Here is a 25,304-nt window from a genome sequence, read left to right as displayed (position 1 = left end):
GCAGGTGTAGCCAAATGCTTGGGTCTCAAGACTTGCTGAAATGACATGGAAAGACTCCCCTGCCATTCAGGTTCTCATCATCAATCTCTTCAGACTTTGGTCCAGCGTCAGTCACCTTGCATTATTGAAGTGTACAGGTAGTGTATGAGGAATACAGAGGGTAGTGTCTCAGAAAGCTGTGATAGTATGCTACCATATAGTAAGATAGAGAATTGGGTTCAGTTCAAGGTGCCTACAGTTGCTAGACTGCTGTTTAGACGTGGGTACAGATGTTGAGTATTACACAAACATTTAGCCCACCAGCTCCTTAGTGACACACAGTCACCTGGTAAACAGTACATAGACACTAATCCTCTCCTCTTCCCTCTCTCTCTCTCTCTCTCTGTGTCTCTGTAGTTATTATCTCTCTCTCTCTGTGTGTCTCTGTAGTTATTATCTCTCTCTCTGTGTCTCTGTAGTTATTATCTCTCTCTCTGTGTCTCTGTAGTTATTATCTCTCTGTCTCTCTGTAGTTATTATCTCTCTCTGTGTCTCTCTGTAGTTATTATCTCTCTCTCTGTGTCTCTCTGTAGTTATTATCTCTCTCTCTCTCTCTCTCTCTCTCTCTCTCTCTCTCTCTCTCTCTCTCTCTCTCTCTCTCTCTCTCTCTCTCTCTCTCTGTGTCTCTCTGTAGTTATAATCTCTCTCTCTGTGTCTCTCTGTAGTTATTATCTCTCTCTCTGTGTGTCTCTCTGTAGTTATTATCTCTCTCTCTGTGTGTCTCTCTGTAGTTATTATCTCTCTCTCTGTGTCTCTCTGTAGTTATTATCTCTCTCTCTCTGTGTCTCTGTCTCTCTGTGTCTCTCTGTAGTTATTATCTCTCTCTGTGTCTCTCTGTAGTTATTATCTCTCTCTCTCTGTGTCTCTCTGTAGTTATTATCTCTCTCTGTGTCTCTCTGTAGTTATTATCTCTCTCTCTCTGTCTCTCTGTAGTTATTATCTCTCTCTCTGTGTCTCTCTCTAGTTTATTATCTCTCTCTCTCTGTGTCTCTCTGTAGTTATTATCTCTCTCTCTGTGTCTCTCTGTAGTTATTATCTCTCTGTGTCTCTCTGTAGTTATTATCTCTCTCTCTCTCTCTCTCTGTAGTTATTATCTCTCTCTGTGTCTCTCTGTAGTTATTATCTCTCTCTCTTTGTGTCTCTCTGTAGTTACTATCTCTCTCTCTGTCTCTCTGTATCTATCTCTCTCTCTCTCTGTCTCTCTCTGTGTCTCTCTGTAGTTATTCTCTCTCTCTGTGTCTCTCTGTAGTTATTATCTCTCTCTCTGTGTGTCTCTCTGTAGTTATTATCTCTCTCTCTATGTGTCTCTCTGTAGTCATTATCTCTCTGTGTGTCTCTCTGTAGTTATTATCTCTCTCTCTCTGTGTCTCTGTAGTTATTATCTCTCTCTCTCTGTCTCTCTGTGGTTATTATCTCTCTCTGTGTCTCTCTGTAGTTATTATCTCTCTCTCTCTCTCTCTCTGTGTCTCTCTGTGGTTATTATCTCTCTCTCTCTCTGTCTCTCTCTGTAGTTATTATTCTGTCTCTCTCTGTCTCTCTGTCTCTCTGTGACTCTCTGTAGTTATTATGTCTCTCTCTGTGTCTCTCTGTAGTTATCTCTCTCTCTCTCTCTCTCTCTCTCTCTCTCTCTCTCTCTCTCTCTCTCTCTCTCTCTCTCTCTCTCTCTCTCTCTCTCTCTGTCTCTCTCTGTAGTTATTATCTCTCTCTCTCTCTCTCTGTGTCTCTCTGTAGTTATTATCTCTCTCTCTGTGTGTCTCTCTGTAGTTATTATCTCTCTCTCTCTCTCTGTAGTCATTATCTCTCTCTGTGTGTCTCTCTGTAGTTATTATCTCTCTCTGTGTCTCTCTGTAGTTATTATCTCTCTCTCTCTGTCTCTCTGTGTTATTATCTATCTCTCTCTGTGTGTCTCTCTGTAGTTATTATCTCTCTCTGTGTCTCTCTGTAGTTATTATCTCTCTCTCTGTGTCTCTCTGTAGTTATTATCTCTCTCTCTCTGTCTCTCTCTGTAGTTATTATCTCTCTCTCTCTCTCTCTCTCTGTCTCTCTCTGTAGTTATTATATCTCTCTCTGTGTGTCTCTCTGTAGTTATTATCTCTCTCTCTCTGTGTCTCTCTGTAGTCATTATCTCTCTCTGTGTGTCTCTGTAGTTATTATCTCTCTCTCTCTCTGTGTCTCTGTAGTTATTATCTCTCTCTCTCTCTCTCTCTGTCTCTCTGTAGTTATTATCTCTCTCTCTCTGTCTCTCTGTGGTTATCATCTCTCTCTCTCTGTGACTCTCTGTAGTTATTCTGTCTCTCTCTCTGTGTCTCTCTGTAGTTATTATCTCTCTCTCTCTGTGACTCCCTGTAGTTATTCTGTCTCTTTCTTTGTGTCTCTCTGTAGTTATTATCTCTCTCTCTCTCTGTCTCTCTGTAGTTAGTATCTCTCTCTCTCTGTGTCTCTCTGTAGTTATTATCTCTCCCTGTGTCTCTCTGTAGTTATTCTGTCTCTCTCTTTGTGTCTCTCTGTAGTTATTATCTCTCTCTGTGTCTCTCTGTAGTTATTATCTCTCTCTCTCTCTCTCTCTCTCTCTGTGTCTCTCTGTAGTTATTATCTCTCTCTCTCTGTGTCTCTCTGTAGTTATTATCTCTCTCTCTGTGTCTCTCTGTAGTTATTATCTCTCTCTCTGTCTCTCTGTAGTTATTATCTCTCTCTGTCTCTCTGTAGTTATTATCTCTCTCTCTCTGTGTCTCTCTTTAGTTATTATCTCTCTCTCTCTCTCTCTCTTTCTGTGTCTCTCTGTAGTTATTATCTCTCTCTCTCTCTCTCTGTGTGTCTCTTTGTAGTAATTATCTCTCTCTCTGTGTGTCTCTCTGTAGTTATTATCTCTCTCTCTCTGTGTCTCTCTGTATTTATTATCTCTCTCTCTGTGTGTCTCTCTGTAGTTATTATCTCTCTCTCTCTCTCTCTCTCTCTCTCTCTCTCTCTCTCTCTCTCTCTCTCTCTCTCTCTCTCTCTCTCTCTCTCTCTCTCTGTGTCTCTATGTAGTTATTATCTCTCTCTCTCTGTGTCTCTCTGTAGTTATTATCTCTCTCTCTGTGTCTCTGTAGTTATTATCTCTCTCTCTCTCTGTGTCTCTCTTTAGTTATTATCGCTCTCGCTCTCTCTCTTTCTGTGTCTCTCTGTAGTTATTATCTCTCTCTCTCTCTCTCTCTCTCTCTCTCTCTCTCTCTCTGTGTGTCTCTTTGTAGTAATTATCTCTCTCTCTGTGTGTCTCTCTGTAGTTATTATCTCTCTCTCTCTGTGTCTCTCTGTAGTTATTATCTCTCTCTCTGTGTGTCTCTCTGTAGTTATTATCTCTCTCTCTCTCTGTGTCTCTATGTAGTTATTATCTCTCTCTCTCTGTGTCTCTCTGTAGTTATTATCTCTCTCTCTGTGTCTCTGTAGTTATTATCTCTCTCTCTCTCTCTCTCTCTCTGTGTCTCTATGTAGTTATTATCTCTCTCTCTCTCTCTCTCTCTCTGTGTCTCTATGTAGTTATTATCTCTCTCTCTCTGTGTCTCTCTGTAGTTATTATCTCTCTCTCTGTGTCTCTGTAGTTATTATCTCTCTCTCTCTCTGTGTCTCTCTGTAGTTATTATCTCTCTCTCTCTGTGTCTCTCTGTAGTTATTATCTCTCTCTCTCTGTGTCTCTCTGTAGTTATTATCTCTCTCTCTGTCTCTCTGTAGTTATTATCTCTCTCTCTCTGTCTCTCTGTAGTTATTATCTCTCTCTCTCTCTGTCTCTCTGTGGTTATTATATCTCTCTCTCTGTGTCTCTCTGTAGTTATTATCTCTCTCTGTGTCTCTCAGTAGTTATTATCTCTCTCTCTGTGTCTCTCTGTAGTTATTATCTCTCTCTCTCTCTCTCTCTCTCTCTCTCTCTCTCTCTCTCTCTCTGTGTCTCTCTGTAGTTATTATCTCTCTCTCTCTCTCTCTCTTTCTCTCTCTCTCTCTCTCTGTGTCTCTCTGTCGTGTGTCTCTCTGTAGTTATTATCTCTCTCTCTCTGTGTCTCTCTGTAGTCATTATCTCTCTGTGTGTCTCTCTGTAGTTATTATCTCTATCTCTCTCTGTGTCTCTGTAGTTATTATCTCTCTCTCTCTGTCTCTCTGTAGTTATTATCTCTCTCTCTGTCTCTCTGTGGTTATTATCTCTCTCTCTCTGTGACTCTCTGTAGTTATTCTGTCTCCTCTTATTAATATCAGTTTTCTCTCATAGCTGTGTCCAGTTATTATCTCTCCTTGTCTCTCTGTAGTTATTATCTCTCTCTCTGTGTGTCTCTCTGTAATTATCTCTCTCTCTGTGTGTCTCTCTGTAGTTATTATCTTCTCTGTGTGTCTCTCTGTAGTTATTATCTCTCTCTCTCTCTCTGTGTCTCTGTAGTTATTATCTCTCTCTCTCTCTGTCTCTCTGTAGTTATTATCTCTCTCTCTCTCTGTGTCTCTGTAGTTATTATCTCTCTCTCTCTGTCTCTCTGTAGTTATTATCTCTCTCTCTCTGTCTCTCTGTGGTTATTATCTCTCTCAGTGACTCTCTGTAGTTATTCTGTCTCTCTCTTTGTGTCTCTCTGTTCAAGGGAGAACTCTCTCACAATAATGGCCTGGAAAAGAGCTCTCTGTAAATTATCTCTCTCTCTCTCTCTCTCTCTCTGTGTCTCTCTGTAATGTGTGTCTCTCTGTAATTATCTCTCTCTCTATGTGTCTCTCTGAATTATCTCTCTGTGTGTCTCTCTGATTATCTCTCTCTCTCTGTGTCTCTCTGTAGTTATTATCTCTCTCTCTCTGTCTCTCTGTGGTTATTATCTCTCTCTCTATCTGTGTCTCTCTGTAGTTATTATCTCTCTCTGTGTCTCTCTGTAGTTATTATCTCTCTCTCTGTGTCTCTCTGTAGTTATTATCTCTCTCTCTCTCTCTCTCTCTCTCTCTCTCTGTGTCTCTCTGTAGTTATTATCTCTCTCTCTCTCTCTCTCTCTCTGTCTCTCTCTGCTCACTAGTGTCTCTCTGTAGTTATTATCTCTCTCTCTCTGTGTCTCTCTGTAGTCATTATCTCCCAATTAATTCCACTCAGCCTCATGTCTCTCTGTAGTTATTATCTCTCTCTCTCTGTCTCTCTGTGTTATCATCTCACTCTCTGTATTATTCTGTCTCTCTCTGTGTCTCTCTGTATTATTATCTCTCCTCAGATGTCTCTTTCTTTGTGTCTTCTGTAGTTCAAATAGTATCTCTCTCTCTCTCTGTGTCTCTCTGTAGTTATTATCTCTCCCTGTGTCTCTCTGTAGTTATTCTGTCTCTCTCTTTGTGTCTATAGTTATTATCTCTCTCTGTGTCTCTCTGTAATTATCTCTCTCTCTCTCTCTCTCCTTCTCAATTACATGATCTCTCTCTCTGTGTCTCTCTGTATTATTATCTCTCTCTCTGTCTCTCTGTAATTATCTCAATCTCTCTGTAGTTATTATCTTCCTCTTTAGATCTCTCTCTCTCTCTTTCTGTGTCTCTCTGTAATTATTAGAATCTCTCTCTCTGTGTGTCTCTCTGTAATTATCTCTCTCTCTCTGTGTCTCTCTGTATTTATTATCTCTCTCTCTCTGTGGTTATTACTCTCTCTCTCTCTCTCTCTCTCTCTCTCTCTCTCTCTCTCTCTCTCTCTCTCTCTCTCTCTCTCTCTCTCTCTGTAGTTATTATCTCTCTCTCTCTGTGTCTCTCTGTAGTTATTATCTCTCTCTCTGTGTCTCTGTAGTTAACAATTATCGTTCTCCTCACTCTGTGTCTTCAAGGTGTATCTCTCTCTCTCTCTCTCTCTCTCTCTCTCTCTCTCTCTCTCTGTGTGTCTCTTTGTAGTATTATCTCTCTCTCTGGTGTCTCTCTGTAGTTGCTTTCTCTCTCTGTGTCTCTCTGTAGTTATTATCTCTCTCTCTTGTCATCTCTGTAGTTATTATCTCTCTCTCTCTCTCTCTCTCTGTGTCTCTATGTAGTTATTATCTCTCTCTCTCTGTGTCTCTCTGTCTTATTATCTCTCTCTCTGTGTCTCTGTAGTTATTATCTCTCTCTCTCTCTGTGTCTCTCTGTAGTTATTATCTCTCTCTCTCTGTGTCTCTCTGTAGTTATTATCTCTCTCTCTCTCTGTCTCTCTGTAGTTATTATCTCTCTCTCTGTCTCTCTGTAGTTATTATCTCTCTCTCTCTGTCTCTCTGTAGTTATTATCTCTCTCTCTCTCTGTCTCTCTGTGGTTATTATCTCTCTCTCTCTGTGACTCTCTGTAGTTATTCTGTCTCTCTCTTTGTGTCTCTCTGTAGTTATTATCTCTCTCTCTCTCTGTCTCTCTGTAGGTAGGGAATCAAATTTGTACACTATGTAGGGAGTAAAAGGTGTGAACTATGTAGGGAATAAAAGTCGATCAGTATGTAGGGAATCAAATTCACGCAGTAAGTATAGAATAAGGTTCCATTATAAATGCAGTTTTTCTCATAGCACCAGTACTCTCCTTGACGGTCCTAGTAATCCATAGATCTTAGTACCCCAGTGTAGTCTAGTGGAGGCTGTTCAAGGGAGAACGGCTCACAATAATGGCCTGGAAAAGAGCAAATGGAATGGAAACATGGAAACCATGTGTTTGATGTATTTGATACCATTCCATTAATTCCGCTCTAGCCACTAGCACTAGCCCGTCCTCCCCAATTAAAGTTCCACCAGCCTCTTGTGCTTTAGGCAGGTGTTGAATCATACAGCATGTGATCTTCCTGCAGATGGACAGATTACAGTTCAAATAGGAAACAACAAGGGATATTGGATTTATATGTTTTTCTCAAGCCTTCCAAACATGATCGACATATTATAGAAAAACCAATATGATTTTCCAGATACTGAATTAGAAAATAAAATAAACTATAGTCTCCAAACGTATTTAAACATTATCGTGTGGAACAATGACCGTTCCTCCCACTCCTCTCTTCAAGGTGTCGGCATGGTGTTGCTTTTGTTCTCTCCTCTCTTTCATCTCCTAGTCTCATTTGTCTTATTAACTTCTAGCCACCTCTCTCTCTCTCTCTCTCTCTCTCTCTCTCTCTCTCTCTCTCTGTCTCTCTCTCTCTCTCTCTCTCTCTCTCTCTCTCTGTCTCTCTCTCTCTCTGTCTCTCTCTCTCTCTCTCTCTCTCTCTCTCTCTCTCTCTCTCTGTCTCTCTCTCTCTCTCTGTCTCTCTCTCTCTCTCTCTCTCTCTCTCTCTCTCTCTCTCTCTCTCTCTCTCTGTCTCTCTCTCTCTGTCTCTCTCTCTCTCTCTCTCTCTCTCTCTCTCTCTCTCTCTCTCTCTCTCTCTCTCTCTCTCTCTCTCTCTCTCTCTCTCTCTCTCTCTCTCTCTCTCTCTCCTCCAGGTGGTCTATAAGAATAATGACATCCGTCTGGAGCTCTCCCGTCTGGCTCGCATCGTAGACCCCAAGATGAAGCTCCAGGGTGAAGTGGTGTTTAAGTGTGAAAACGTACCCACCCTGGACCCAATCAACTTTGAGAGCCCTGATTCCTACCTCAGCCTGCCCAAGTGGAATACCAAGAGGGTCGGTTCCATCTCCTTCGATTTCAGGACCTCCGAACCCAACGGACTCATCCTATTCACCCATGGCAAGGTATACAACAACACAGCTTACCTGTTGTACTTGTCTTTCTGTCACTCAAACTCCCATTTTTTTATGATACTAGTACCAGTTCTGCATGTTGCAGCTATTTTGAAGGTTTCACTTGCAATGGTTGTGTTATGTGGTTGATTAACCTGCCTTGGACGAATGCACTGAAGTTTAAGTCTGCTGTGGGTGAGATATTCCCCCTGATAAAAGCCATTTAGCTGAAGCGTTGGTCATCGATTTGTACAGGTTATTATCTGTCAGCACCTAAAGAGGGTTCTTTATTTCCAGGCCCAGGACCGTCGCGATGCGGCAGGGAAGAAAAACAACAAGGTGGACTTCTTTGCTGTGGAGCTGCTCGATGGAGGGCTGTACCTGCTGCTGGACATGGGCTCGGGAACCATCAAGGTCAAAGCCACACAGAGCAAGGTCAATGACGGAGCCTGGCACCACGTGGACATTCAGAGGGACGGACGATCAGGTGAGGAAGGAGGAAGAGGAGGGGTGGGGAGGAGGAAGAAGTGGTAAGACATTAATCATGAGGTTGATGAAGCAAAACCTTTTTCGATTCAATTTGCTGATTTGCTATTTCCTCCACAGTTTGCTTATCCTGTGTGTCCTCTGACCTGGTAAAGGTTGGACAAACAGAACAGAACACAGAGGTGTAGAGAGGAAAATTATAGTAGAGTAAAGAGGTTTGGATGTTGTTGCCTTGATCTCTCTTTATCCCTCTCACAGTCTTTGCTCTCTCTCTCCCTGTCTCTCTCTCACTCTGTTCTCTCTCTCTCTCTCTCTCTCTCTCTCTCTCTCTCTCTCTCTCTCTCTCTCTCTCAATCTCAATCTCGATTAAATACAATTCAAGTGGCTCTATTGGTATGGGAAACATACAGTTGAAGTTGGAAGTTTACGTAAACCTTAGCCAAATACATTTTTCACAATTCCTGACATTTAATCCTGGTAAAAATTCCCTGTCTTAGGTCCGTTAGGATCACCACTTTATTTTAAGAATGTGAAATGTCAGAATAATAGTAGAGTGAATTATTTATTGCAGATTTTATTTATTTCATCACATTCCCAGTGGGTCAGGAGTTTACATACCCTCAATTAGTATTTGGTAGCATTGCATTTAAATGGTTTAACTTGGGTCAAATGTTTCGGGTAGCCTTTCACAAGGTTCAGACAATAAGTTGAGTGATTTTTGGCCCATTCCCCCTGACAGAGCTGATGTAACTGAGTCAGGTTTGTAGGCCTCCTTGCTCGCACACACTTTTTCAATTCTGCCCACAAATGTTCTATAGGTTTGAGGTAAGGGCTTTATGATGGCCACTCCAATACCTTGACTTTGTTGTCCTTAAGCCATTTTGCCACAGCTTTGGAAGTATGCTCGGGGTTATTGTCCATTTGGAAGACCCATTTGCGACAAAGCTTTAACTTCCTGACTGATGTCTTGAGATGTTCCTTCAATTCGGGTGGGCCACTGATTGAGCAGAGACCTATCTTATGAAAACCCAAATCTCACATTTTAGAAGATAAAATCACATTTCATCCCATCATGAATAATTTCATAATAAAACATTTATATTGAACAACAATTCCATGTGAATCCGATAACTCTGATGTGTAGACTTTCCACTGTAGAGTTTATGTCATCTTATCATTGATGAGAATGTCTCAGATGACAACCGAACTGACATCATATTCATTAAGTACCACCGCATATGTTCAATTGGTCGGATTACCAGAATATAGTTCATTTCCCCCCACCTACTGATGTTCCCAGAATCTCTATGTTAACCAAGGGTTTTGTAAATGTAACCTCAGTAGGGTAGAGAGAGGAAAAAGGGGGAAAGAGGTGTTTATGACTGTCATAAACCTATCCCCAGGACAACGCCATTACACGTGGTATATCAGACTGTATACCACGGGTATGACAAAACATGTATTTTTAATTACATTGGTAAACCAGTTTATAGCAGCAGTAAGGCACCTCGGGGTTTGTGGTATATGGCCAGTATAACATGGCTAAGGGCTGTATCCAGGCACTACTTGTTGCGTCACGCATAAGAACAGCCCTTAGCCGTGGTATATTGGCCATATTCCCTGCCCCTTTAATTAACCCACTTATTTTCATCTCTCCTCTTTCCAGGCATCATCTCAGTCGACAGTCGGAGGACCCCCTTCACAGCCAGCGGAGAGAATGAGATCTTGGACCTGGAGGGAGACCTCTACCTGGGTGGTCTCCCTGACAACCGGGTAGGCCTGGTGTTACCTACCGAACTGTGGACGGCCATGTTGAACTACGGCTATGTGGGCTGCATCAGGGACCTCTTTATCGACGGACGCTCCAAAAACATACGGGCCATCTTCGAGTCTCAGAACACCACAGGCATCAGGCCCACCTGTAGTAAAGTGACAGGGAAACAGTGTGACAGTAATCCCTGTAAGAACAATGGAGTCTGTAAGGAAGGGTGGAACCGCTTCATCTGCGACTGCACCGGGACTGGGTTCTGGGCCACCACGTGTGAGAGAGGTGAGTCTACTGGCTATATTTTGAAAAGTAATTGTTTTTGTACCCATATTTCATTCACCTTAGATGCTGGGTAAATGTGAATAGTGGAGAGGAGCAGAGATAGGGGAAGGGAGGAGAGAGGAAAAGTGTGACTTTGGACAGCTTGTATTTATGGAGGCTTTGCTGAAATATTTAATAGGATTTTACTTTTTCGCAAAGTGGCTTTTGTGCAGGGTGCTGTTTTCTCCTGGGGGGAATTGAACAGGAGCTTGGTACACACACACATAACGCACACACACACACACGCACGGACGCACGCACACACACACACACACACACACACATAAACGCACACACACACGCACAAACACACACACACACACACACACACACACACACACACACACACACACACACACACACACACACACACACACACACACACACACACACACACACACACACACACACACACACACACACACACACACTGGTGCCAAGGCTGGCTGGCTGGGGTGAAAATGGTCTCCCCATGTCTGGCTTTAAGAGCTCAACTGCATCAAGTTTTTATGAAGAGATAGGGCCACTCTGAGCTGTTGATGGTATGTTTATGTGTGCGTGTATGTGCCAGTCTGTATGTGTGTGTCTGTCTGTATGTGTCTGTCTGTCTGTCTGTGTAGGGTGCTAGTGTTCCCTTGGTTTGTGTTCCTTTTCCCATTTGACCAGATAGGTTTAAGAGATGGGTTTAGGCACTTTTATAAGAACAAAGTTCCCGTGAAAATAAATGCTACTGGACTTAGGAATATTTATATTTTTGTGCTGGTTCTTACAGCAGGTATAGAGAGAGACTGGGAGGAGTTACAGCAGGTATAGAGAGAGACTGGGAGGAGTTACAGCAGGTATAGAGAGACTGGGAGGAGTTACAGCAGGTATAGAGAGAGAGACTGGGAGGAGTTACAGCAGGTATAGAGAGAGACAGGGAGGAGTTACAGCAGGTATAGAGAGACTGGGAGGAGTTACAGCAGGTTTAGAGAGAGAGACTGGGAGGAGTTACAGCAGGTATAGAGAGAGACTGGGAGGAGTTACAGCAGGTATAGAGAGACTGGGAGGAGTTACAGCAGGTATAGAGAGACTGGGAGGAGTTACAGCAGGTTTAGAGAGAGAGACTGGGAGGAGTTACAGCAGGTATAGAGAGAGAGACTGGGAGGAGTTATAGCAGGTATAGAGAGAGAGACTGGGAGGAGTTACAGGCTGAAATTTGAGATAAATCCTTCATTCTATTTGAAAGCAAGTCTAAGAAGTTGTAGATCTGTTCTGTGTGTTCTATTTCTTTGCTTCCCGTTCTTAAATATTGGTTTGGTGTCTTTTACTTTTGGTTTTGTACACCAGCTTCAAACAGCTGAAACAACAATATTTTTGGTTGTGTAAAATACATTTTGCAGCATTTTAGATAGTAGTGTACAATGGTTCTCTACTCTATATTAGCTTATTTTGTCACATACACTGACAGTAGGCAAGCTGTTAGTTTTAGCAACCAGGAAATGCTGTTGCAATTTGTGTATAGTGCAACTTTAATATAAAAAGCAGGTTTGTTCTGTGGCAGACTAAATGATGTCTGTCTTATGAACAAGTGACTTCTGTCTATCTCTATTTCACTCTTTCTCTGCGAGAGAGGCAGAGATAGAGAGATATAGAGAGAGTTCATTTACTTTCCTCTTTTTCCTTGAACTATTTGCACGTCTTTACAAGACCGTATATAGACATTTTAATATTTGAAATGTCTTTATTCTTTTGGATCTTCTGTGAGTGTAATGTTTACTGTTAATTTAGATTTTCTTTATTTCACTTTTGTTTGTTATTTACTCCACTTGCTTTGGCAATGTTAACACATATGTTTCCCCTGCCAATAAAGCCCATTTATTGAATTGAATTGAGAGGGAAAGAGAAGCAGAGAGGAGAGGCAATAGGCAGGCAGGCTGTCCGATCGCGTTAACCTTGCCTCAGTCCTGGAGAGACAGCTATTTTTGTACCACTCCGAGGCGTATGGGGGAGGGGGGCTGTTGGGAAAGCACTTCACATAGCGCACAGCCACAGAACACACACACACACACACACACACACACACACACACACACACACACACACACACACACACACACACACACACACACACACACACACACACACACACACACACACACACACACACACACACACACACACACACACACACACACACACACACCAGTCAGAAAGACATATCACACAAAATCTTCCCCCTTCCTCTCCTCCTCCCACCATCCCTTGTTCCTTCCTCCCTCCCCATCCTGTCCTCAATCACAATGGTAGCTGACCGGGCAGTGGGTTCTTCTGACCCCTGTAGAGAGACGGTGTTCTGATGTGTAGGGCCTGTGGGAGGGAGAAGGGATTTAACGTTAGTGGACCTGATGCTTGCGTCATTACTGTGTTACAACACACACACATATACCCTCATACAGACCGACTACGGTAGGTTGCCTGTAAAACACATCTGGCAATATTTTTTTATCCCCCTAATGTTGGTTTCTGTGCCCTAAACACTAATATGACCCCTCTGTACAAAGTTGAGACTCTTAGGAACATGTACATGTCCATTGTTTTGCTCTAGAACACCCACAAGCCTCAAAATCCTCGTCTGAATGTCCCAGGTACCATTTGAAGACAATAATAGAAGTATACAGAGACTGTTTAATGCCAAAAATATGGGGTTAAATAACATGTCAAAACAACAAACAAATGTTTCCTGATCTTTCTTATATCTCTCAGATATAGGACAGACACTGTCCTATTTTGACTATCTGTTAATCGATGCGTTTCTATGAGCTAATATCAGTAAGGCCCAAAACATATTTTTAGCAAAATTTCTTAAAATTCAAAATGAAAAATCTAGATGATCCTTGGTAAGATCTTTTTGTGTCTTACCAGTCAGTATACTTCCCTTGTCCCCTCCCCTTGTCCCCTCCCCTTGTCCCCTCCCCTTGTCCCCTCCCCTTGTCCCCTCCCCTTGTCCCCTCCCCTTGTCCCCTCCCCTTGTCCTAGGGGTAAGAAATGACCCGCCTTCACTAAACCACTCAAATAAAGCAGCTTAATTGACGACCTGTCATTCATCACAAACGTTGTGAATTTCTGGGTTTTCCCTCGTCACAATGCAGAAAGACTGGATTTAATCAGTGGACACCACTCGTCTTTATTACAACACACCTGTCATAATTGTTTTCTTTACTAAGATGTATAATTATTATTATAAATTGTATTACTCTTAAAGCTACTGCATAAGTGTAAACATACATTTTTCTTTTGAAGAGAGAGCACTTGTATGGCCTGAGAAAGTAGCAGAATTGTGTAGAAAGTAGTTTCGACTGCATGTTATTGAAGGGAAACGATAACAGTCTTAAACCTCTTTGGCTACATGGTGATATATTCTTATCAACTGTAAAATGAGGAATCCAACCACAACATATTCGTCTTCTCCCATATTTTAACCATTTGCCCCCAACCACAAGGTGTATAAACAACAACAATAAATCAATGAAATGAGATAATAGATATACAACAAAAATGTGAAGAACATGAATCAATCAACTCTAATTACCACATGTATGACAGTATGCAGGTGTGTGTGTGTGTGCATGGACTTTGCAGATGCATTTCTCACATGTGCAGCACATAGTATTTGTTTTACAGTCCTTCTTTGGGGGGGCAGAATTGGGATCTCCTCCTCTTGCCTGCCCCAGCTGCCACCTCAGGTGGATCAGGACATGATTCAGCCTCCTGAACAGCTTTCACATGCGCTGCAAAGGCTGCTGGGTGGGGAAGGCGCTCCCTCCTTTGAATGTGTGGGGTTACAAGTGCCTTTCCCAGCTGCTCCAGGAACACCCTCCTCTTGTTCCGCTTATCAGGCATCCAGGTAGGGTTGATCTTGTTCCGTATCACAAAGGCGTTGCATTTGGACACATCATTGATGTTATGGAAGATGACCAGGGGACAGCGGACAGTCATCCTCCTGCAGCTGTAAGTTCCAATCACCTTGTCCAGGTTGTCCACACCTCCTTTGTTGTGGTTGTAGTCCAGGATGATGGCTGGCTTCCTGTCCTCACAATCACTGATCTCAGCCGTTTGGTGCAGTGTGCTCAGAAGGACCACATTCTTGTTCCTCTTTGGGAGGTAAGAAACTAGAGTGGTGGTGGGGGTGAAGGTAAACGTTGATGAGAAGGCCTTTCTCCCCCTTTGTTGTGAGGAGTGTAGGAGGAAACTCAGGCTTGTTCTTTCTACCTGTGTCAACCATGGTGATCTTCCTCTTGAGGAGCTGCTGGCTGAGTTCAAAAAAGGTGAAGAAATTGTCACACGTGACATTGTGCCCCGTCAGTCCATCTGTCACATCAAGTACAACCCGTATCCCCTGGTTCTTCCCCGGGCCTCCACTGGTCGGCTTCCATGGTTCTTCCCCGGGCCTCCACTGGTCGTATCCCCTGGTTCTTCCCCAGGCCTCCACTGGTCGTCTTCCATGGTTCTTCCCCAGGCCTCCACTGGTCGGCTTCCATGGTTCTTCCCCAGGCCTCCACTGGTCGTATCCCCTGGTTCTTCCCCAGGCCTCCACTGGTCGTGTCCCCTGGTTCTTCCCCGGGCCTCCACTGGTCGTATTCCATGGTTCTTCCCCGGGCCTCCACTGGTCGGCTTCCATGTGTAGACTTGAATCTAAGCGTACCTGGATTGTGCATCACAGGCCACCCATATCTTGATGACATACTTTGCTGGCTTGCTGGGCATATACTGCCGGAGAGGACAGCGACCTTTTGACAGAAGAGATTACTATCTGCACTTTAGTATCAGTGTCACAGAAAACAGAGACAGTGCTTAGATTGTTTAATGTGAAAAATAAGGGTTTAATTTTCATGTCCCCAAAAAATAACAATTGTTTCCCTTTCTGATATCTCTCAGCGGGTACAAGGGAGGCACTTCAGAACAACCCATCCCCCGGCTTAGACAGGGCTTAGACTCTGATTGGTTAAAGCCCAATTCATAAGGTCTCATTTTTACCACATTCTTGCCGGGATAAACCCTTTTCTATCTCCAGTGCACACGCCGGCAAGGCGTGGTAGTAGTGGTGGGCCGACGTGGGTGCACATCTATTATAGTTGATTATACACCATCACAAAGAAACCATTATTCATTCATTTTAGGCAGGTCCTAAGAAATATAATGCGACTGAGAGAGTCTTTTCAAATGTGTACAATTGCATATATTTACATTTACATTTAAGTCATTTAGCAGACGCTCTTATCCAGAGCGACTTACAAATTGGTGCATTCACCTTATGACATCCAGTGGGACAGTCACTTAACAATAGTGCATCTAAAACTTAGGGGGGTGGGGTGAGAGGGATTACTTAACCTATCCTAGGTATTCCTTAAAGAGGTGGGGTTTCAGGTGTCTCCGGAAGGTGGTGATTGACTCCGCTGTCCTGGCGTCGTGAGGGAGTTTGTTCCACCATTGTTCCACATATTTTCAGTTGAATGATGTTACTGGTGTTTGCAGCCTATAGGCTACATGGCTGCACAGGAAATCACTAGTTATTTTGTTCATTAAACAGACAAGACACACTTAGGCTACCCTGATCACAGTCAACATGTTATGCAGGTGAATGAGGACCCAAAAGCGACTTGGCGAAAACAGAGTCTTTAATCCAGTAAAGTAACTTTACAATCAAAAGGCATAATTCTACTCGTAATGACGAGAACAGACTGGAGACTTGATCAAGAACTGCAGGTTGCCTCGGGAAGGCACTTGAACGTAGCAGACTCAGACACCTGCTCACCACGCAGCATCTGAGGGAAACACGACACGACAGGGCGATACATAGACACAGCACGGTGAACAATAGACAAGGATCCGACAGGGCAGGAACGGAAAACAAGGAGAGAAATAGGGACTCTAATCAGGGAAAAGGATCGGGAACAGGTGTGGGAAGACTAAATGATTGATTAGGGGAATAGGAACAGCTGGGAGCAGGAACGGAACGATAGAGAGAAGAGAGAGAGGAAGGGAGAGAGAAAAAGGGGAACGAACCTAAAAAGACCAGCAGGGGGAAAATGAACAGAGGGAAAAGCAAAATGACAAGACAATCTAAGACAAAACATGACACAACACAGATATTTTATAGTAGGCTAAGAATATTATGAAATATAACAGATTAAAATACAAATGATATTTGCAAACTTGCATCATGGCAATGTTGGGAACCGCTGTCATTTACAAAAGTTACATTTTAAAACAACTTGAGACAAGCGCATCATTTTTTGGCATCCACATTTCATCTCTTTCCTACCCTCAATCCGCCTTGTTAGGGAGCAGACGTAGGGTCTTACATTGAGAGGAGTAGGCCTCGATTCATCATGAAACCAATAGAAAATAATGACAATCTATATTTTGAAAAGCATTTCAGTCTCGTGTTCATATTTCACATCCTCTGTGGGCTTTTGGAGTTACCTTTATGCGATCCAGCAAAATGATAGGCCTACAGGTGATGCAGGCTACATTATTGCTAAATACTTCTGATCAGTGATGGACGAGCAAACAAATAGATGAGCTATACCATCTACACTTATAAGCCCTTCCAGAGTATTAACCAAATATACAGATGGAGATTTAATGAAACAAAATCACATTGATTAAGACATGCTTTTGGTCAGGAGTAGGTCTAGGCTGGTAAGCGACTGCGAGAGAAGAGCAAAAATAATCCACTTGTTAACCTCTATGGGATCGGTGCCTCCCCCTGCGGGACTGCTTGAGCATGACGTTCTGAGTAACAATAATATTTCCCAGGACATAGACATATCTGATATGGGCAGAAAGCTTAAATTCTTGTTCATCTAACTGCACTGTCCAATTTACAGTAGCTATTACAGTGAAAGAATACCATGCTATTGTTTGAGGAGTGTGCACAGTTGTGAACTTGAAAAGACATGAATAAACCAATTAGGCACATTGTTCTGATCAGTGCTAATGAAAGAGTCAACAAGACAAGATGATCATGAGCAGCACTCAACTCAATGTAGCTAACATTTCCACAGCCTAGTTGTAGCTTAACCAATATCCAAACAGAGATTCAGTGAAAAGACAAATCTGACATTTATTTATTTATCAAGACCCCACACTTGTCTGAAAGCAGCTGGAGTAGTTGACCACACACGGCTATTGCTTCAATCAAATGTATTATAACAAGTGGATGACGTTGGTAGTTTCAATTTGATGCCTTCATTATCCTACTTTAGTCCGATTTTTTTGAAATTCATTTATATTTATTCCCACAGTAATTCTTAATGGATCCAACTATAAGCGAAGAGACGGCTGAAGTGACACGACTTACAAAGTTTAGAACTGCCAGGAAAACGGTAACAGCCTGGTAGGAACTGGGGCTGCTTAGCAACCATCAAGAGCTTTAGAGCGTATTGCGTGATAATGCCACCTCAGTGTTGCTGCTGCATTTCATACTAAGCCTTTGATTACCGCAATCGTGTCTAGGTCGGTTTGGTGGAAATAAACGTATAGGCTTTGTCACCTGCAATATCTTTCATTTATGAAGAAAAGTCTTCAAAAAGTTGGCTAGATGCTAAAGTTAGAGGAAAAATATATTGGTTGGAAAGGGATACTAGTGTCGACCGGTCTTCAAAACATACTAGTTCGATGGGCTGTCTCCTAGCAGGCTGTTGTGGTGTGGTCTAGTCATCTTAGTCCAGCCTTCTCTTACACACTCTTACATACTCTAGATGTCTGTAGAGAGAGAGAGAGACAGTGGGATATTCCGGGTAGTCTTTTGGACTGCAGATACTTTGATGGAGAGATCATTGTGTCTCACAGATGTGTGGTAGTTGGCATCTTGTTTCTTCTCTATGAGTACCCAGATTCTCCATAAGTACCCAGATTCTCCATAACCTCTTGCTCCTACCTGACACGCAGGCGTCCCATCTAGACATCTGGAAATGCAAATGCGCTACGCTAAATGCTAATAGTACTAGTTAAAACTCAAACGCTCATTAAAATACACATGCAGGGTACTGAATTAAAGCTACACTCATTGTGAATCCAGGCAACAAGTCAGATTTTTCAAATGCTTTTCGGCGAAAGCATGAGAAGCTATTATCTGATAGCATGTAACACCCCAAAAGACCCGCAGGGGAAGTAAACAAAATAATTAGCATAGTCGGCGCTACACAAACCGCACAAAATAAGCGATCAAATTGATCACGAGGCGATGTATATTCTATATGGGGTACGTCTGGAAATAATGTCCGGGTAAATCTCAACCAAAATATCCGGTCGGAGACCTGAACAAATGGCTTGTCTCTTCTTCATTTGACCAAGAAACAAAGCCTAGGCAAATGACAAGACTGTTGACATCATGTGGAAGCTGTAGGTATTGCAACCTCAGCCCCATTTAATGTGGTTCGCCTTTACCAATGGGTTGAAGTGGCGGATGGATATATATTTCCATTTTCAGTGATCAGATTTTCCTGCGGTTTTCGATGAAACGCACGTTCTGTTATAGTCACAGCCGTGATTTAACCAGTTTTATAAACGTCTGAGTTTTTTCTATCCACACATACTAATCATATGCATATACTATATTCCTGGCATGAGCAGCAGGGCGCTGATTTTTAACAGAATGTTCGAAAAAGTAGGGGTTAGGAGTAAGCCCAAGAACAGGTCACATAATAAAGAGCGGACTACACAACCCCCCTGGCTTATATACACTGTAAAGCCTTGTACTGCTCAAAATAAGCCGCTCAGTGAAGAATATTTAACCTGAAGCCATATTTTTACTATTTGAAAAAGATCAAAGAACTTAGGAACGGCAAAGAGTGAGCCTGGCGTTCACCTACTCTTAACTGCTGTGTGTTTTGTCCTGTACCTGTGCCACGCTTGAACACGTTTTACTCCTGTCTGTTTGACGTGTGTCTACAGGAGATGAGAGGGCATCTGATCAGACATGTGGTACTCTATCACAGAGACCATTCTGGTGTGTGTGTGTGTGATATTGTGTGTATTTGTGTGTGTGTGTTGTGTGTTGTGTGTGTGAATGTGTGTGTCTCCTGCGTGAACATATGCATGCCTGTGGATGTGTGTGTGTGTGTGTGTGTGTGTGTGTGTGTGTGTGTGTGTGTGTGTGTGTGTGTGTGTGTGTGTGTGTGTGTGTGTGTGTGTGTGTGTGTGTGTGTGTGTGTGTGTGTGTGTGTGTGTGTGTGTGTGTGTGTGTGTGTGTGTGTGCCTGTTTGCTGTCAGCCATTGTGTGTATGTGCGGGTTAGTGTGTTTGTGTGTATATGTCTGCCCACTGTGTGTGTTTGTGTGTGTGTGTCAGCCAGTGTGTGTATCTCTGCTGCCAAGGTGTGTGTGTGTGTGTGTGTGTGTGTCAGAGCTGCAGCTCCATCCAGACAGGTGCGTGCTCCCCAGGCCCTAGCCCAGACAGGTCTCCTCTCGACAGGGCTGTGACCTGGGGCAGTGACCCGTCAACCCTCCATGTCTGCATTTTAATGGGGCTGCTCTGGGTCTGTGCTGCCACTAGACAGAGGTAAGGACTTGTTAGACTGCAGAGGACAGGCTGTGAATATAGGGCTGTTATTTTCAGGGGTTTTTTCTGCCTCTCTAGACAGGTAGAATATTGTCTACATAGTCTTTATTAAAGCTCATTCTGTAACTAGGGTTACTGTCATGATCGAAATGTTGTTGTGTGATTTTGCTGTTACAATACCCCATGTGTGTTTTGTGTTTGTACTAAGGCATAAGCAGGAGGTTTTAAAATGTATGGTCTTCTAGCATTGATAGGACTGGGTTTGTTTTATAACTTTGAAAAGAGAAAAGGAGAGGAGGAGAGGAGAGAGGATGGAGAGGTGGAGGAGAGAGGATGGAGAGGAGAGAGGATGGAGAGGGGAAGGAGAGGAGAAGGGATGGAGAGGGGGAGGAGAGGAGAGAGGATGGAGAGGGAGAGGAGAGGAGAAGGGATGGAGAGGGGGAGGAGAGGAGAGAGGATGGAGAGGATGGAGAGGGGGAGGAGAGGAGAGAGGATGGAGAGGGGGAGGGGAGGAGAGAGGATGGAGAGGGGGAGGAGAGGAGAGAGGATGGAGAGGGGGAGGAGAGGAGAGGAGAGAGGATGTGCCCCCTTAGATTTGTCTTGTTTCATAAATAAAAAATATATATTGTTTCTCTGTAATACTACGAGCCACGGAGCATTTTTATGAAGTTGGTTTTAGCTGGTCCAGATTGGTTCCCAATCTCCCGAACTCATAACTAGCTACCAAGAAGCCATTTTAGGCTACCGATCAAGTTGGAGTAGCTAGATTGTCTAACTAAAGGAAATGTCCTAATTAAAGGAAACATAAGGTGTCGTAAAAGGGTGTTTGGCCACGAGCCGGAACAGCGTCAATGCAGTTTCTGGAAGTCTATTGGAGGGATGCGACACCGATCTTCCACCGTGTTGTTCAAAGTGATGGTTGACAACGCTGTCCTCGTCTTTCCCAGTCATTTTCAATTGGGTGACTGAGACATATATACTGAATATATACCTGTATACTGAATAAGACTCACATTCCTTTCAATCTTTTACCCAGATTTGATCAGAGACGCAGAGAAGCATCTTAAGTTTGTTTAAAAAGAGAACCATCAGTCAGGAGGACACAGACAGCTCAAAGGGTCTGCTTCAATAAGCAGTGAACTAGACTATTGTTATTTTTACATAGAAGTAAGCATGCTGATTATGGCTCTAATTGGCAGAAAACTGCTGTTTCAGGTGTTTTATAAGTACAGGGGGACGAACCCCTCAGGACCAGCCGTGAAGATGGCTGACCAGCCATTTTCACGTACTTTGTGCCCCGTCAGATTTTTCAAATCAAATCAACGTTTATTTGTCACTTACAATGGGTAAGTAATGAAATAAAAACAACAGTTAGAAGACATTGAAAAACAGTAGCGAGGCTACATACAGTAGTGAGGTGATAAAAGTAACAAGGCATCCCGTTCTGTGTCCCCTGTACCTGCATTTCTTCATCTAAAACGGGGGAAGTTGGCCCTGTCGTTTGTTTCGAGAATGTCCTGTGCATCTTGCTTGTTGAAGAAAAAAATCTTAGTCTAATCCGAGGTGAGGGATCGCTGTCCTGATATCCAGAAGCTCTTTTTTTGCCATAATATTCGGTTGCAGAAACATTATGTACAAAATAAGTTACAAATAACGCGAAAAAAACACATAATAGCACAATTGGTTGGGCGCCAATAAAACTGCTGACATTTGGTAGGAGATGGTAGGAGAGGAGAGATGACGAGGTGCGTTTAGGTCTGGGTGTGTTGTATCTGTTTTATATCGGTCATTTGAGAAGAGAAGGGGAAGGAGAGGCAGAGGGAGAGAGGGAGGCTGGTTTGAGAAGAGAAGGGGAAGGAGAGGCAGAGGGAGAGAGGGAGGCTGGTTTGAGAAGAGAAGAAGAAGGGGGAGGCAGAGGGAGAGAGGGAGGCTGGTTTGAGAAGAGAAGGGGAAGGAGAGGCAGAGGGAGAGAGGGAGGCTGGTTTGAGAAGAGAAGAAGAAGGGGGAGGCAGAGGGAGAGAGGGAGGCTGGTTTGAGAAGAGAAGGGGAAGGAGAGGCAGAGGGAGAGAGGGAGGCTGGTTTGAGAGGAGAAGGAGAAGGAGAGGCAGAGGGAGAGAGGGAGGCTGGTTTGAGAGGAGAAGGAGAAGGGGGAGGCAGAGGGAGAGAGGGAGGCTGGTTTGAGAGGAGAAGGGGAAGGAGAGGCAGAGGGAGAGAGGGAGGCTGGTTTGAGAGGAGAAGGAGAAGGAGAGGCAGAGGGAGAGAGGGAGGCTGGTTTGAGAGGAGAAGGAGAAGGGGGAGGCAGAGGGAGAGAGGGAGGCTGGTTTGAGAAGAGAAGGGGAAGGAGAGGCAGAGGGAGAGAGGGAGGCTGGTTTGAGAGGAGAAGGGGAAGGAGAGGCAGAGGGAGAGAGGGAGGCTGGTTTGAGAGGAGATGGAGAAGGGGGAGGCAGAGGGAGAGAGGGAGGCTGGTTTGAGAAGAGAAGAAGAAGGGGGAGGCAGAGGGAGAGAGGGAGGCTGGTTTGAGAGGAGAAGGAGAGGCAGAGGGAGAGAGGGAGGCTGGTTTGAGAAGAGAAGAAGAAGGGGGAGGCAGAGGGAGAGAGGGAGGCTGGTTTGAGAGGAGAAGGAGAAGGGGGAGGCAGAGGGAGAGAGGGAGGCTGGTTTGAGAAGAGAAGAAGAAGGGGGAGGCAGAGGGGGAGAGGGAAGCTGGTTTGAGAAGAGAAGGAGAAGGGGGAGGCCTCTCTCATTTTCACTTTCCCCCCTGCCTCTTTATTTCTCTCCTCTTTCTGGCTCCTCCTGTCTGTCCTCTCTGTGAGTCCATCTCTCTCTCTACGTGTGTCTCCATCTCTCTCTCTCTCTCTACACTGAGATGTGTTGGATTTTTCCATAGTCTCTCTAACAAGGCCCAGATCAGGCATTAGGCATTAGTCCCAGCCTAGTGGAGAATCAGTTGGAGATACAATATATACACAGAAGTATGTGGACACCCTTTGAAATGAGTGCATTTGGCTATTTCAACCACACCTGTTGCTGACAGGTATATAAAATCGAGCTCAGTGACTTTCAACAAGACACTGTCATAGGATATCACCTTTCCAACAAGCCAGTTCATCAAATGCCCTTCTGCCCTGCTATAGCTGCCCCTGTGCCCTGCTATAGCTGCCCCTGTGCCCTGCTAGAGCTGCCCCTGTGTCCTGCTAGAGCTGCCCCTGTGTCCTGTTATAGCTGCCCGTGTCCTGCTAGAGCTGCCCCTGTGTCCTGCTAGAGCTGCCCCTGTGTCCTGCTAGAGCTGCCCCTGTGTCCTGCTAGAGCTGCCCCTGTGTCCTGCTATAGCTGCCCCTGTGCCCTGCTAGAGCTGCCCCTGTGTCCTGTTATAGCTGCCCGTGTCCTGCTAGAGCTGCCCCTGTGTCCTGCTAGAGCTGCCCCTGTGTCCTGCTAGAGCTGCCCCTGGGTCCTGCTAGAGCTGTCCCTGTGTCCTGCTAGAGCTGCCCCTGTGTCCTGCTAGAGCTGCCCCGGTCAACTGTAAGTACTGTTATTATAAAGTGTAAAAGCCTAGGAGCAACAACGGCTCAGCTGCGTAGTAGAAGGCCATGTAAGTTCACAGAACGAAACCGGCCAGTGTTGAAGTTCGTAGCGCATAAAAATAGTCTGTCCTCAGTTTCAACACTCACTAAGGAGTTCCAAACTGCCTCTGAAAGCAACTTCAGTTCAAAAACTGTTCATTTGGAGCTTCATGAAATGGGTTTCCCGGCAGCCGCAGACTAAGGTCAACATGCACAATGCCAAGCGTTGGTTGGAGTGGTGTAAAGCTCATCGCCATTGGACATGCGCCATTCAAATCTGGGTTTGGCGGATGCCAGAAGAACCCGACCTGCCCCATAGTGTCTGGGGCTGTTTTTTTGTGGTTCGGGCTAGACCCAGGGAAATCTTAAAAGCGAGGTCTATACAGAAATTATTTATCGAGATCAGTGTGGAAGAACTTGCCTGGCCTGCAAAGAGCCCTGACCTCCTCCCCATCGAACACCTTTGGGATGAATTGGAACTCTGACTGCGAGCCAGACCTAATCACCCAACTTCAGTTCCCGACCTCACTAACGCTCTTCTGGCTGAATGGAACAAGTCCCCGCAGCAATGTTCCAACATCTAGTGGAAAGCCATCCCAGAAGAGAAGAGGCTGTTATAGCAGCAAATGGGGGACCAATTCCATATTAATTCCCATGATTTTGGAATCATATGTTATACGAGCAGGTGTCCACATACTTCTGTTCATGTTGTGTACTTTACATTAGAAATATCCTTGTTTTTTTTAAGGAAATCATATTTTTTTGTCCATTAAAATAGCATCAAAGTGATCAGAAATACTGTGTAGACATTGTTAATGTTGTATATTACTATTGTATCTGGAAACGGCCAATCATTTTTCATGGAATATCTACAAAAGCGTACAGAGGTCCATTATCAGCAACCATCACTTCTGTGTTCCAATGGCACGTTGTGTTAGCTAATCCAGCTGAAAACTGTTGTCCTGATTAAAGAAACAATAAAACTGGCATTCTTTAGACGAGTTGAGTATCTGGAGCATCAGCATTTGGGATGCTGGCCTTCTAGGCAGAGTTCCTCTGTCCAATGTCAGTTTTTTTTCCCCATCTTAATCTTTTATTTTTATTGGCCAGTCTGAGAAATTACTTTTTCTTAGCAAGCCTGCCTAGAGGGCCAGCATCCCGGAGTTGCCTCTTCACTGTTGACGTTGAGACTGGTGTTTTGTGGGTACTATTTAATGAAGCTGCCAGTTGAGGACTTGTGAGGCATCTGTTTCTCAAACTAGACACTCTAATGTACCGGGGCCTCCCACTCCTCTTTCTATTCTGGTTAGAGCCAGTTCGCATTTTTCTGTGAAGGGAGTAGTACACAGCATTGTACGAGATCTTCCGTTTCTTGGCAATTTCTCAAATGGAATAGTCTTCATTTCTCAGAACAAGAATAGACTGATGAGTTTCAGAGGAAAGTTATTTGTTTCTGGACATTTTGAGGCTGTAATCAAACCCACAAATGCTGATAAGAGAGAGAGAGAGAGAGAGAGAGAGAGAGAGAGAGATAGAGAGAGATAGAGAGAGATACTTCTCTGTTGCATTATCATTAACAGCAGATTGGTACATTGTAACGGCGTTCGTCAGTTGAAGGAGAAGCGGACCAGCGTGGTGGTTACTCATGTTCTTTAATGAAGAATCGACGATACATGAAATAACTATAATATACAAAAACAACAAACCAAATGCGTAAAAACCTATTACAGCCTATCTGGAGAACACTACACAGAGACAGGAACAATCAACCACAAAATACACAGTGAAACCCAGGCTACCTAAATATGGTTCCCAATCAGAGACAACGAGAATCACCTGACTCTGATTGAGAACCGCCTCAGGCAGCCAAGCCTATGCTAGACACACCCCTAATCAGCCACAATCCCAATGCCTACAAAAAAAACAATACGACAACACAGTAAACCCATGTCACACCCTGGCCTGAAC

The 25,304-nt window shown here is 43.9% G+C and overlaps 1 protein-coding gene across 1 annotated transcript in view; it reads left to right on the top strand.

Annotated features, from left to right (window-relative positions):
* Nucleotides 1-25,304, top strand: part of LOC123995391 (neurexin-3-like) — an 834,015-nt gene that overhangs the window by 380,018 nt on the left and 428,693 nt on the right. Inside the window, exons 8-10 of the mRNA XM_046298964.1 lie at nt 7,423-7,671; nt 7,957-8,146; nt 9,812-10,195. Coding sequence (XP_046154920.1) covers nt 7,423-7,671; nt 7,957-8,146; nt 9,812-10,195 — 823 coding nt within the window. The remainder of the gene's footprint in view (nt 1-7,422; nt 7,672-7,956; nt 8,147-9,811; nt 10,196-25,304) is intronic.

This window comes from Oncorhynchus gorbuscha, linkage group LG14, assembly GCF_021184085.1.
Source record: "Oncorhynchus gorbuscha isolate QuinsamMale2020 ecotype Even-year linkage group LG14, OgorEven_v1.0, whole genome shotgun sequence".
Lineage (NCBI taxonomy): Eukaryota > Metazoa > Chordata > Actinopteri > Salmoniformes > Salmonidae > Oncorhynchus > Oncorhynchus gorbuscha.
Note: the sequence above shows the minus strand (reverse complement) of the source record. Positions and strands in the feature narration are given on the sequence as shown.